The sequence below is a fragment of the Stegostoma tigrinum genome, chromosome 14 (genome assembly GCF_030684315.1).
Source record: "Stegostoma tigrinum isolate sSteTig4 chromosome 14, sSteTig4.hap1, whole genome shotgun sequence".
Classification (NCBI taxonomy): Eukaryota; Metazoa; Chordata; class Chondrichthyes; order Orectolobiformes; family Stegostomatidae; genus Stegostoma; species Stegostoma tigrinum.
The window spans coordinates 23,724,352-23,739,445 of NC_081367.1; the positions used below are offsets into that span (position 1 = coordinate 23,724,352).

General features: G+C 39.7%; 1 protein-coding gene across 3 annotated transcripts in view; it reads left to right on the forward strand.

The window, feature by feature from the left end:
- Positions 1–5,103, forward strand: part of LOC125457400 (2-acylglycerol O-acyltransferase 1-like) — a 34,577-nt gene extending 29,474 nt beyond the window's left edge. For all 3 annotated transcript variants that reach the window (XM_048541557.2, XM_048541559.2, XM_059651042.1), the window contains exon 6: positions 3,699–5,103. In XM_048541557.2, coding sequence (XP_048397514.1) covers positions 3,699–3,853 — 155 coding nt within the window. In that variant the 3' untranslated portion in view covers positions 3,854–5,103. The remainder of the gene's footprint in view (positions 1–3,698) is intronic.
- Positions 5,104–15,094: the final 9,991 nt, after the last annotated feature.

Sequence of the window (15,094 nt, forward strand, 5' to 3'; positions counted from 1 at the left end):
GTGAGGGTGAGGTCAATGCAACCACCTCTTGTTGGTTCCCTCAGCAACTTCTGCAGGCCTAGACTATTACCTTTCTCCGATAGCAAAAGTGTTAAGTGCAACTACCAATGCACTATTGATATCCAGAGTACATTCTGTGCCCTTTTCACTCTAACGGAGTTCTCCAATTTGTGTTCAACATAAAGGAGAATTGATTCACTAACTGAGAGCGAAGTAGGTGATAATCACCACGTGGTTTTTCTTGGGTATTGTTGATTCAATAATATAAAACTCCATGGGGCCCAAAGTCAACTTTGATAGTCCCCAGGGCAACTCCCTCCTGACTAAATTCTGCAGAGCCTTCTTCCAAATCAGTTTTTCAATGAAGCTGCAGGAGAAAATGGGCCTCGTCTCTATCTTCATGTTGCAGCAGACTCCTATTCCCTTAACTATTTTCTATGCATATATCTGTGCCTTCACCTGATACCCAGAGATAACGATGGCAGTGCTCTTGAATACAAGTCTTTGTTATGGAATGAAATGCAAACTACACTTCTGCAAAGCAATGAGTATTTGAAGATGCTGCAGAATCCAAGATAATAAAATGTGAGGCTGGATGAACACAGCAGGCCAAGCTGCTTGGCCTGCTGTGTTCATCCAGCCTCACATTTTATTATCTTGGATTCTCCAGCATCTGCAGTTCCCATTATCTCTGATACTATTTTAACCCCACTGCGAAGCCTCTTCCAGGGACGCCTAACCTGAAGAAGTTACCCTCCTCCCTCCGGACCAACCTCAGGGACTCTCTCTCCCATTGCACCATCTTCGGTCCGCCTCCCCCTCTCTCCCTATTTATTCCAGAACCCTCACCCCATCCCCCTCTCTGATGAAGGGTCTAGGCCCAAAACGTCAGCTTTTGTGCTCCTGAGATGCTGCTTGGCCTGCTGTGTTCATCCAGCCTCACATTTTATTATCAATGAGTATTTGAATGTCAGTAATGGCTGGGATTCACTCCAGGCTTCATTGGTTTACTTGACCACAAAATTTGCAATGTTATCAAATAGCAATTTTGAGAATTTCCATAAATTGTTGGATGAATAGAATCATTACGTGCAAGTCTTATGCAAACAACAATTAATAGACAGGCTCCCCTTAAGTTTTGTGAAATACTATCTAACCTTTTAAGGCCAGAAAGGCAGCATTTGATCCTTTAAAGCTCATTTGTAGTGGTAGTAAAATGTTATTAGAGATTTTTTTTAAAATAAAGTTTTCCTTATTTTTCCTGTCACTTTATTCATGCTTCATGCAATGCAATTTGTTTTATCCTTTCTGTAACTGCTTTTATCTAGTTCACTTTATTTACTTCCTCAACATTTATTTTAACTTCTCTATCCTTAATACTGATTGGTTGAGGAGATAGATTGGCAGACAAGGAGACAGGTAATGTCCAAGATCCCTGTTGTCCTTGCGTCACTAACAGTTTCTTCATCCAGCAATTTGAAGGGCAAAATATTTTTGAGTTGAAGAGTGAAGGAAAAAATGTAACCAACTGGATATGCCACATGATGTGCTGTGCACCTTCAAAATCTATGCTGGCTCAGTGGTTAGCATTGCTGCCTCACAGCGCCAGAGGCCCGGGTTTGACTCCACCTTCAGGCAACTGTCTGTGTGAAGTTTGCACATTCTCCCTATGTCTGCATGGGTTTGGTCTGGATGTTCTGGTTTCCTCCCACAGTCCAAAGGTGTGCAGGCTGGGTGGATTGGCCATGTTAAATTGCCCATAGTGTTCAGGGATGTGTAGATTAGGTGGGTTATGCGGGATGGCTGTGGGAGGGATGTTGTGAGGTTAATGTGGACTTGTTGGGCCAAAGATCCTGTTTCCACATTGTAGGGATTCTATGATCTATGTATAAGAATAAATAACCTTCCATTCCTGCTTTGAAAAAGCAACAAAATCTTGCTTTTTAATTTTTTGCCCCCAGTCTCATGTTTTGAGGAAAATTTCTTCACTGTCCTATATGTTTGGGATTATATTTAGTACCATTACCTAGTGTATGGAGAACTAAGCCCAGGTGGCCAGAAAATGGCAGTGGATCATTTAGTGCCTCACTTTCAGAGTGCTTCAACTGTTGTAGTCTAGGTTCTGTTTCCTGAGAAAAGTAGCTGATGTCCTTGTCCGTCCTTTAAGCATGACAGCTCTTAATAAGTCAGTGTCACAAAACAACACATGTTGAGTGGCCTTACCTGCAATATTGAAAGCAATTGATGAATGACTCATGGAAAAGAAACAAAGCATTTTTAAAAACTTCCACTTTTGTGCAACTAGAAGCAGGATTAGTGCTTTCACCAAATCCATACAACAGCTCTGGTATTTCTTAGGTCCCTCTTAACATTACCACCCTTCAACACAGTCTCCAAATGTTGGGTCTGCTTCATGTGCAAGACAACCAAATTTCCAGCCTTCTCATGTGATGTGATCCTTTCAGTCACCAGTTTGTACAAACAGCTAACCAACCACATGCATATGAAAACCAGGCAATAAATTAGCAATATGTTTAATCAGTTGGGTCTGTTTCCATGCTGTATGACTCTATGCCTTTATAATTGATTCACTGATTTATTCCGTCCAAACCGTCTCTAACTTTCTTTATGCTGCTGGAGCTATTAAAAATACTGATTAACAACAGGAGAAAAATGGACCTGACTTCTAGATTAATTACTTTCAAATCAAAATAACCATATTTAAAAAAGCACATATCTGCAAAACCATTTCTGAAAAATTTATATCAAAGCTTCTATCATTGGCCTAGATCTTAGTTGGAGACCCCTGATGTTATGTAAAAGATCTGTGTCAATATTCCTCTGTGCTAATTGCACAGATTATTTAAACTTCTAATAATAATTATCAAATGTCTGAGAATGTCCCCATCTGCAAGTTAGTGCTGAAGTCTTCAGAACGATCAAACTTACTTATCTTATTAGTTAACCAGGAAATGTTAAACAATTAGATCTGGTCTAACTACCAGCTGTTATAAAACTGAGTCTTCAATCACTCTCTGTGATCCCTATCCCTACTGCTCCTTACCCATCCTTCCATTCCCCACCCTCACTCTTGGCTAACCCCAAGCCTTTCTCTATCCTTCCAAATCTACAGGCCCAACCTATAGTGACCCAAATGCCCCAAATTCTGGACTTGTCCTGACACTTGTCCTCCTTGCTTTGATCCCCAACACTTCTTCAACCTAATTTACCCAATTTCAAGCCACCTACCTACACGCCCACCCTAAGACATCATGCTTATAAATAAGCAAACATATAAGACTAAGGGCATGGCCTAACTTACCCTGTTATCCTACACTACAAGCATTCTACAATGCACCTTTCTGAGACCTCCAGCATTAGATATTGGGCCCATGAATGCAGAGGGGTGGCACAGGGTGAAAAGTAGGTACAAGAGCTGCAATCCTATAGTGTTGAAAACTGGAGAGATGCAATCCAATAGTGGTTGCTGCTGTTGGAAGCTTTGGGCCATTTGTTTAATAACAAATGAAGAGGTTTCAAAATTATAATTTAAAATTCCTTTTAATATAAACAATTCTTCCATATTCCCAGTAAAGCACTCATTCATCTGAAAGTTGCAGAAAAATGGAACAATGGGGAAAGTGACAATACATGGGTTGTGAATTCATGAGTAACACTTTGTTATGTTTGTTTTACAGTAGGAAAACCAATAACTGTACAGCAAAACCACACACCATCAAATGAAGAGATTGAAGCACTACACAAAAAGTATACTGATGCATTAAATAAATTATTTGAAGAACACAAAGCCAAGTATGGAATTTCAGAAAAAGATCATCTCCTTTTCAGTTAGCTTTTAGCTTTGAATGTCTGAATTCATATGAAGAAGATAGTCATATTACAGGGTGTAATTTTAACTTTGGAAGATGTCTTAGCTGAAGGTGAATATTCAATAACGATTTGATTTCTGGTTTCTTTTTCATTATCATACTTGGAAAATTGGTCTGTGACATTTGAATGTTTTCAACTTTAGCTGATAAACACTGATGCAGAAGCAATGGTGCAATGTGTGGCTATGCAGAACAGTTGATAACCTGCACTTTGCAATTAAATGATCTGTCTATTTATAAGATCAATCCAATTGAATTTGGCATGTGCTAAGTGAGCCAACTGTTTTCACCAAACCATCAGCTGATACAGTGATTTCAAAAGCCCTGCCAGAAATCCTCCTTTATTGGAATTATTTTAAAATCAAATTACCCCAAGATTTTATCATATAAATCATGGAGATTGACTTAACATTGTCAAAGTGTCTCTTCAAACTCTCAAGATCCTCACAGTCCAGAAGTATCAAAACATGGACTACATAGCTATTAACACTATAAAATGTTTTGTCAGTTGTGAAAATAAAATTCCCCCGAATGTTAGTGTATTATTAGTGTATATTGTTGTTTCTCTCTGTAATATTTTAAAATGTGAAAATAACAAATGAGAAATCTGGCTTATATTTTTACATGTATCATATTCACATGAACGACCAGCATATATTTGTTTTGTTTTGAGAAAATTAAGTATTTTTTAAAGGAGGTGGGGGGGAGAGAGAATGAGACAACAAAAAATAAGTCATTAGTAACTGATGAATGATTAACAGTCCATACATTTTTAGAAACACAAACAAAACTTGTGATTTTATCAATTCTAAGAATTATTAACTATTCCTCTAAAGACCCAATCTGATTAAGTCTTGTGACCAAACAAAACTCAATTCTCTCTCAATTAATAGGAGTTTGTTTTTTGTTTCAAGTGAACCAAAAAGATTTAAGTTTTCCTACTGAAAATACTGTTCCTTATACTACAACATATCCTTCCATCCTCCTATAAAAGTAACTTGGCAAGATCAAGTAATTTCACAAATATTATTTCAAAATTCTTCAAAATTTATAAATGCACCTTCAGATTACTTGTTTATTATCTTAACTCTTTTATGAACAACATAGTTATGGATAATCTTGTCATTGTGAGGCAAAGTTAGTTCAAATGGATTGCAAAATGTGTACTCTGCCAAAGACACTTCTTTTAAAATAAAATATGTGTCCATTTAAACAAGGGCAATAAATAAAGTGATTGTTTGTATTTTGTTTTGATATTCTCACCTTTGTTTTAAAAAAAAATCAGGATCCACATTTGCACCACAATGTTGCATCTTCAAGGGCCCTGCCAGCAATAATAAGCTATGTAGTTGTCAAGTAAATGGAATGACAAGAAGTGCCAAAGGTCCACAAATTAAATATAAGATTTGCTCAAAATTGCTCAAGCTTGTTTTTAAAAAAATGACTTCAACACCATCTTTCACAATCCCATAGTTTAAAGTAGTATCTTTTCCCATTTTAAGTCCACAGTTCAAAAACATAGAAGTGACCTTTACAGGAAAGGAAGCAAAATAGAACATGACTTTTAAATCACATAATGACTCACCTCCAGGACAAGTGGAACTCAGATGCAGAGGCAGGAACACTTCCACTGTGCCACAGGCGTCCTTTTCAAAGCTGAACAAGAATCCTTTATTTTTCACCTCCATTCCATTTCCAAAGGTTAACATAACATTTGCCTTCCTAAATTCTTTACTGTACCCTTCATGTCAACTTTCTGTGACTCATACACTTAGTTATCCGATTCCCTTGAACACTTAACTAGTACTAATCATCTTCCATTTAAAATAAATCCTACTTTTCTGACTATTGTGTATAATTATACTTTATTTTCTACTACCTTGCACTAATCAACCTACATCCCATTGGAGATAGTAGGAACTGCTGATGCTGGAGTCTGAGATAACAAAGCGTGGAGCTGGATGAACACAGCAGGCCAGATAGCATCGGACGAGCAGGAAAGCTGATGTTTCAGGTCTGGACTCATCTTCAGAAATCGGGGAGGGGAAGGGGGTTCTGAAATAAATGGCACGATGGGGAGGCAGTGATAGAAGATGGATAGTGGAGCAGATAGGGTGAGAAAAGACAAGCAGGTCAAGGAGGCGGGGATGAAGCCAGTTAGGGTGAGTGTAGGTAGGAGGTGGGGTGGGGCTTGGTCATTGAGGTGGGAGGACAGGATAGGTGGGAGATTCTCTGCTCCTCCCACCTCACTGACCAACCCTCACCCCCACTTCCTACTTGTGCTCACCAACTTGCTTCATCCCTGCCTCCTGGACCTGTCCGTCTTCGCTCCCACCTTCCCGCCCCTTGTTATATCCCATTGGACCCTCTTGAGAGCACCCTCACAGGTTATTTTCACAAATAGCTTTGTGTCATCAACAAACTGGAATAATTTTCTAACTAACCTGTTTAGTTATTACATACCTCTGGAGTAGGTGGGTTTAAACCCAAGGTTGCAGGCTCAGAGAAAAACAGCAAAACTGTATGTGTTTTACATGAAGTGGGTGTCACTGGTCAAGCTTCCATTTATTAACCATCTATAATTGCCCAGAGGGTAAGAATAAAGGATGACAGATTTCCTTTTGTAAAACAAAATTAGTGAACCAGATGAGCTTTTTAACAAGATAACAAAGTGTGAAGCTGGATGAACACAGCAGGCCAAGCAGCAACTCAGGAGCACAAAAGCTTACGTTTCGGGCCTAGACCCTTCATCAGAGAGGGGGATGGGGAGAGAGTTCTGGAATAAATAGGGAGAGAGGGGGAGGCGGACTGAAGACGGAGAGAAAAGAAGATAGGTGGAGAGGGGAGTATAGGTGGGGAGGTAGGGAGGGGATAGGTCAGTCCAGGGAAGACGGACAGGTCAAGGAGGCGGGGTGAAGTTAGTAGGTAGGAAATGGATGTGTGGCTTGAGGTGGGAGGAAGGGATGGGTGAGAGGAAGAACAGGTTAGGGAGGCGGAGACAGGCTGGGCTGGTTTTGGGATGCAGTGGGTGAAGGGGAGATTTTGAAGCTTGTGAAGTCCACATTGATACCATTGGGCTGCAGGGTTCCCAAGCGGAATATGAGTTGCTGTTCCTGCAACCTTCGGGTGGCATCATTGTGGCACTGCAGGAGGTCCATGATGGACATGTCGTCTGAGGAATGGGAGGAGGAGTTAAAATGGTTCGCGACTGGGAGGTGCAGGTGTTTATTGCGAATCAAGCGGAGCTTTTTAACAATATTTTCACGGCCACCATTAGGTCAACTCTTCATTCCAGACTTTTGTCAAATTCATATTTCACTATCTGCCATGGTGGGAATTGAACCAAAGTCTTTCAAGTGTTGGTCTCCATTGCCCTGAGGTTCCAGGTTGCTAATCACCAGACTACTGCCTCCCTGGCAAATCTGTATACAGATATTTTTAATCAATCTGTTCAGATGAGTTATAACACAACTCTAGAGCAAGTGGGACTTGAACGCAGGCCTATACTCTCTGTGTGTGTGTGTGTCTGTGTGTGTATATAGCAGGTGAGTCATGAACCCAGACCTCCTGGTTCAGAGGTACAGGCAGTATCACTGCACCACAAGAGAGCCTGTATATGATACACTCAGTCCCTTTATTTACATGGTTGATATAAACTGTAAATCAAGGCAAAACAATCAGAATTTTAACCAGGTTTAATTGTCATGTGCACTCAAGTACAGTGAAAAATGTATAAAGTTGTTATTTTTGGCATCATCTTAGGTACAAAGGTGCCTAGGTAGAAAATATTAGGTATAAATGATAAAAGTAAAGAAATAATATTAATCATTCAGCATTACAGTCCTTTTAAAGCAGAGGTAGAGAGAAAAAAAAACAAAAGCAGATGGAGCAGATGGTCCACAATGGGCTTCAACTTGGGTCTGCATTGAGCTTCACCTTGAGGCCGGAGATCAGAGGCCGCACTGAGCTTTACCTTGTGTGACTCTACTAGTTACACCTGCTGTCTTGAAACGACCCCATTTTACCTACTCTCTGCTTCCTCACTTAACTAAACCTCAATGCATGTTAATGTATTATCTCCAACCGAATGATCTAATCTTGTGCAACAGCAGCTTCACGGAAACCATATGAAATAACTACAGAAAATCCCATGTACTGCGTCTGTTTTTGCCTTTTATCTACCCTGCTGGATACACGTTCAAAAAATCTGAAAGATTTGTCAAACGGATCCTTCTTTCATAAATTCATGTGGCTATGGCCTAATCATGTGATATTCCAAATGCCCTTACCACATCCTTTATAAATTCAAACATTTTTCTCTACTATTGATAGCAAGCCACATGGCTTTTGTATCCTGTGTTCTCTATCCCTCCATTCTTGAACAGTGGGGTTACATAGCCATGACAACTGTTCCAGAGTCCGAGTAATTTTGGAAGATCATACCAGTCAGTGGATTTGCAGCCACCGCTTTTAAAACTAAATTGGATATCACATCCAGTGGAATTTTTTGCTAAGATTCTTAGTTCCCCACAATTTTTGTATGTCCATTGGGTTTTCAACTGTGAAAACAAACAAAAAATGAAATTCTGCTGCATTATAAATGTAACTCCAATAAATATGTCGTTAAAACTGTTTACGTAATTACTAAAACATAACCATGATCCATCTCATGGTCAGATGATAATATTTTTGAAACAGGAGGTCCAAATGCATAACAGATAAGAATTTGGTGTAATATCGACATTGCAGTCAATGTCATCAATTGTAATATTCTAAAAAAAATGTTTTAGCCTATGATATATTTTTTTCTATTTCATTCTGCTTTATAGCTCTGTCTCTCAGATGCCTAGGTCAATATTTGTCGGCAAGATATGTTGGTTATTTTCCACAGAAAATAAACAATTTTTAAAAATTTATTTCCTTCTGGTTAACTTACCATTTAAATTTAATCAAGAATTTTTTATCAGACTTCACAAATAGTTTAAAAACTAGAACCACGGTTACAAAAGTATTGAAATTTCAAATTAACATGGTCAATTTATTGCAGTACGAGAACAACAGAATAAACCACCAGTGATTATAATGTAATAGGTGAAATTTCATAATGTATGGTTTATTTTACAACAATGCAATTTGGGGAAGTTTCTATGGTTTTGCATTGTTCTTGGTTGAATAGAATTCTTGTGATGTTTAGTCATTATGAATTTGCTTCCTTTTTATTACCAACTGTCTTACAGTGACCTTAAGATGCCATGTGTTTGAGTTTTCAGTTTTGAAGCTTCATTACATGACAGCATCAGGGGACAATGAAACTGTCCATGTTTTGAGTCCAATATGACTTCCCCATGGTAGGCTCATTCAGAAGGTCAGGAGGAATGGGATACAGGGGAATTTAGCTGTCTGGATACAGAATTGGCTGGCCAACAGAAGGCAGCGAGTGGTAGTAGAAGGAAAATATTCTGCCTGGAAGTCAGTGGTGAGTGGTGTTCCACAGAGCTCTGTCCTTGGGCCTCTACTGTTTGTAATTTTTATTAATGACTTGGATGAGGGGATTGAAGGATGGGTCAGCAAGTTTGCAGATGACACAAAGGTCGGAGGTGTCGTTGACAGTATAGAGGGCTGTTGTAGGCTGCAGCGGGACATTGACAGGATGCAGAGATGGCCTGAGAGGTGGCAGATGGAGTTCAACCTGGATAAATGCGAGGTGATGCATTTTGGAAGGTTGAATTTGAAAGCTGAGTACAGGATTAAGGATAGGATTCTTGGCAGTGTGGAGGAACAGAGGGATCTTGGTGTGCAGATACATAGATCCCTTAAAATGGCCACCCAAGTGGACAGGGTTGTTAAGAAAGCATATGGTGTTTTGGCTTTCATTAACAGGGAATTGAGTTTAAGAGTCGTGAGATCTTGTTGCAGCTCTATAAAACTTTGGTTAAACCGCACTTGGAATACTGCGTCCAGTTCTGGTCGGCCTATTATAGGAAAGATGTGGATGCTTTGGAGAGGGTTCAGAGGAGGTTTACCAGGATGCTGCCTGGACTGGAGGGCTTATCTTATGAAGAGAGGTTGACTGAGCTCGGACTTTTTTCATTGGAGAAAAGGAGGAGGAGAGGGGACCTAATTGAGGTATACAAGATAATGAGAGGCATAGATAGAGTTGATAGCCAGAGACTATTTCCCAGGGCAGAAATGGCTAACACGAGGGGTCATAGTTTTAAGCTGGTTGGAGGAAAGTATAGAGGGGATGTCAGAGGCAGGTTCTTTACACAGAGAGTTGTGAGAGCATGGAATGCGTTGCCAGCAGCAGTTATGGAAGCAAGGTCATTGGGGTCATTTAAGAGACTGCTGGACATGCATATGGTCACAGAAATTTGAGGGTGCATACATGAGGATAAATGGTCGGCACAACATCGTGGGCTGAAGGGCCTGTTCTGTGCTGTACTGTTCTATGTTCTATGTTCTATTACGAACATGCATGAAGTTTCACAGTAAATCACAAACATCTGACGATCTCCTGCATCTAACACTTTAACTTAAAAGAAGTAGAATATGCTAAACAGAGAAATATATTAGGTTAACATTTTTAGTAGAGTTCTTCATGTCTTAGAAGAAGTGTGTTGGCTGCATCAGAAAACGATATGCCAATTACAAAAAGGAATGTTGTATATTAAAATGATCTGCAATCTACAATCTGTTTAATTAAAAAAGGGCTATAAATAGGGAAAAAATAGTATTTGGTTACTCTAGCAAGGAGATATTATTCAGTCTTTGATAGGTTTCAATAATGACAAATTTATGACATATTAAGAATCCATGTACAACTTTACAGAATGATGATTAACTCGGCTGAAGCAATGATGATCCCCTCTCAAGTCTTATGTGATCTCGTGCATCACAGTGAGATGTACTATGCAAACTTTCCCAGATATTATTGTTTTGGAACACATATATCCTCACCAAAACTGGAAGAAAGGGCACGTAGATCTGTCTGGAGTAAAATAGAATCAACATGTCTTTGTGTAAATACATTCCCGTAGCGTGGACAGTGTCTTGATTTTTATATGTGAGTACTGTTCCAAGTGACATGCATTTAGTGACTGCCACAGATTTCATACAGAGGCACTTACAACAAAGGTAGAGGTCACATAACTATGGCAAACAAGCTAGTACAATTACATTTCTCCAAACATAAACCCTGTTCATAAAAACAAAGTTTTCATTATCATTTACAAGTTACATAAGAAATACAATTTACATGGTCACAGAGAAAATTGTTATTCATTGGCAAGACCATGGGCCATTTGTAGGAACGGCAGAAGATCATTCAGCCCCTTGAACGTGCTTTGCCATTCAACAGGATCAAGGCTTATCTGACTTCCCTCACATCCACTTTCCTGCTCTTTCCCCATAATACTTGATTCCCCCACTGATCAATAACCTATTCATCTCAGTCTTAAACATTCACAAGAACGTTACTCCATAGCTCTCTGAGAAAAGGAGTTCCAAAGACTCTCACGCTTGGAGAGAAGAAATTCCACTTCATCTCATTCTTAAATTGGCACGCCTTTCTAAGACTAAGCGCTCTGGTTCTAGACTCCTCCGTGAGGAGAAACATCCTCTCTGCAGTTTTGGATCAGCTTATTTTGAACCAGCCTGGGACAGGTGTCCTGGCAAATCTGTAACTGGGTTGGGGCTTTAAACTTATTTTGGGAGGCTGGAGGAGACTTCAATGGAAGGAAAGTTTAAGAAATCAAAAGAAACAGACCAGAATGAAAAGATAAAGTGTGAGGCTGGATGAACACAGCAGGCCAAGCAGCATCTCAGGAGCACAAAAGCTGACGTTTCGGGCCTAGAGCCTTCATCAGAGAGGGGCATGGGGTGAGGGTTCTGGAATAAATAGGGAGAGAGGGGGAGGCGGACCGAAGATGGAGAGAAAAGAAGATAGGTGGAGAGAGTATAGGTGGGGGAGGTAGGGAGGGGATAGGTCAGTCCAGGGAAGACGGACAGGTCAAGGAGGTGGGATGAGGTTAGTAGGTAGATGGGGGTGCGGCTTGGGGTGGGAGGAAGGGATGGGTGAGAGGAAGAACCGGTTAGGGAGGCAGAGAATTAAAGGTAGTCAAGAGGTGAATAATAATCAAATTGTGAAAGGAAGGTGTTGAAAATATGCACAGAAGAGTGTAGCAGAAATTAGAACCTGAGAGAGTAATAATAGTTCAAAGTCAAAGCTGAACACTCTTTATCTGAATGCACACAGCATTTCTAACTAGATAAGTTGATGGCATAAGTGGACGAAAATTACTTCATCACTATTACATAGCCCTGATTGCAGGGTGACCAAGATTAAGGGCTCAATATTCCAGGGTTTTTGACATTCTGGAAAAGTAGGTAGAAAAGAAGGTGGAATAAGCTTCTTAATAAAGGAATATATCAGTGCTATGGTGAGTAGCGATGTAGGTTAAACAGATTCTGATGTAGATTTATTTTAGGTAGACAGAATAGTGAGGGAAAGAAGTCATGGTGGAGGCGTCCATTAGCCCCTGAAGAGTTGTCACACTGTAGGACAACCTGCAAATCAGAAAATAATGGAGATGTGTAAGAAGGGCGCTACAACTGTCATGGATGGTTTAATCTGAATTAACTGGTCAAATCAGGTGTACAAAGACAGATAAAATTGTAGAGTGGATCGCGGGTTGTTACTTAGAGAAGTAGTTTGCGGCTACTACCAGGAGCAGTCTATTTTAGATCTAGTAATGTGTAATGAGGTAGTGTAATTAAGAGGTACTGTACTTAAGGATCCTAGTGGGGATAGTGACAACAACATGGCAGAATTTCAAATTCAGTTTGAGGGAGAACAACTTGAATCTCAAACTAATATCCATAACTTAAGTAAAAGTCACCATAGTCCTACCAGACCAAAAGGTGCTCTCTCATTAAGGAAAGCTGACAGGTAGTGGTTTAATCTGAGGGTCACCAGGCCTCAGACATGGGGAGAGATTGAGAAAGTGTATCCTTCATGATAACCTCACTTGGTGTGGGAATTTAACCCAGTCTGTTAGTTTCACTCTGCTTTGCAAACCAGCTGTCCAGCCAGAGTTAACCAATCCCTCAAAAAAGTAACCATAGTCTCAAAGGACCGTAGGGCTACTCTCTCATTAGATACACAACAGGTGGTGGTTTAACTTGTTTCGCTTCATGCTTCAGGCATGAAAAGAAATTGAGAAGGAGGGACGTTCATGCTAACCTCAGTTGGTGCGAGAATAAAACCTACACTGTTTGTATCACAAACCAGCTGTCCAGTCAACTGAGCTAAGCCACCCTCACTCAAACAAGGACAATTACAAAGGCATGAAAAAAACGTTGGCTAAAGCAGACTAGGGAAATAGACTAAGGAGAAGGTCAGTAGATGAAAAATGGTAGACATTTAGGCAGATATTTCATAACACTGAGCAAAAAAATTATTCTGGTTTCAAAAAGGATTCAGTGAGAATATTGTACCACCTGTGGTTAACAAAGATAGTAAAGGACAGTATCCAATTAAAAACTAAAGTAAACATAACAGCAAAAACTATTAGTAGGCCAGAGGATTGGCAATTCTTTTAGGAACCAGCAAATGACTAAGAGGCTAACAAAAAGGGATAAAAATGATTGTGAGAGTATATTGTCAAGAAGTATACAAAAATAAGTTGCTAAACAACATGTGGAACCCTGGGATGATGCAAGTGGGGAACTAATAATGTAGAACAGGGAAATGGCCAATAACTTTAACAAATATTTTACATCAGTCTTCATGGTAGACGACAGTATAAGCAGCCCAGGATAACACATAAGCAAGGTGTTAATGGGAGGAAACATTTTGCAGCAGTCTCTATCATGAGGGACAAAGCACTAAAGGCAAACAAGTTTGTCAAGACCTCATGGCTTGGATCCAAGACTTTTAAAGGAAGTGGCTGCAGAGACTGTGGAGGCATTGATAGAAGTATTCCAGAATACAGTGTAATTTGTGCAGGTTTCAACGGATTGGAAAATCACAATGAGATGGCCCGCTCAAGAATGGGCGGAAACAGAAAGGAAGAAACTTATTGGTCCATTAATCTTAAAATGCTAGAGTCCATTATTGAGAAAACAAAAGCAGAACATAGAATCTGTTTCCACGCTCTATGACTTTTCAGTCCAATTCATCCGTGTCAACCAGACATCCCAATCTGAACTAGTCCCATTTGCCAATCTCCCTCTAAATCCTTCCTATTCATATACCCATCCAGATGCCTTTAAATATCATTCGGAAAAGATTAATGCAATCAAGGTCAATATGCTTTGTGAAAGGAGAATTGAGAGTGATGAATTTGTTTGTGTTCTTTCAGAACATAATAAACAGAACTGATAAAGTAGTACCTGAAGATGTACTGTCCAGAAGGCATTTGCTCAGCTGTCAAATAAAAGGTTTTTACACATGATGGTAATATATTGGCACAGGTGGAGGTTTGGTTAACACACAAGAGACAGACAGTTGGGATTAAAAAGGGTCCTTTGAGGTCGAAACAAACCAGAAATAATGATGAGCAACAATGATCAGTTTAGGGTCTCAATTATTTGCTATCTATATTAATGATTTGAAGGACGAAGCAGAGTATAATGTATCCAAATTGCTGATGAAACAAAAACAGGTGGGAGGGCATGTTGTGATGAGGCCAAAATGAATCTGCAAAGTTGAATGCATAGACAAAAACATGGCAGATGGAGAGTTGTGTAGGAAAAACTGCAAGGTTATGCATTTTGGTAGTAAGAATTGAAAGGAAGGAATTGTTTAAATGGGGACTCCAGAAGCACAGACAGATGTGTGCTCTTTTGCATGAAACACAAAAGGTTAGCAGCCGGTGCAGCAAGTAATTAAGGATGAACATAATTTTGCAATTTGTTTTTAGAGGTTTGGAATTCAAAAATCGTAAGTCTTGCTACAATTGTACAGGGTGTTAGTAAAGCTACATCTGGAGTATTGTGTACAGCTTTTTTCTCTTTTCTCAAAAACAGGGATTATGGCATTGGAGGCAGTTCAAAAGAGACTCAAGGCTGATTCCTAGGGTGAAGGGGTTGACTTAACAAGAATGCCTCAGCAGGTTAGGCCTTTATTCATCAGGGCTTAGAAGAATAGGTGGTTATTATTGAAAGACACAAGATTCTGAGGGGGCTTTATAGGATAAATGTCG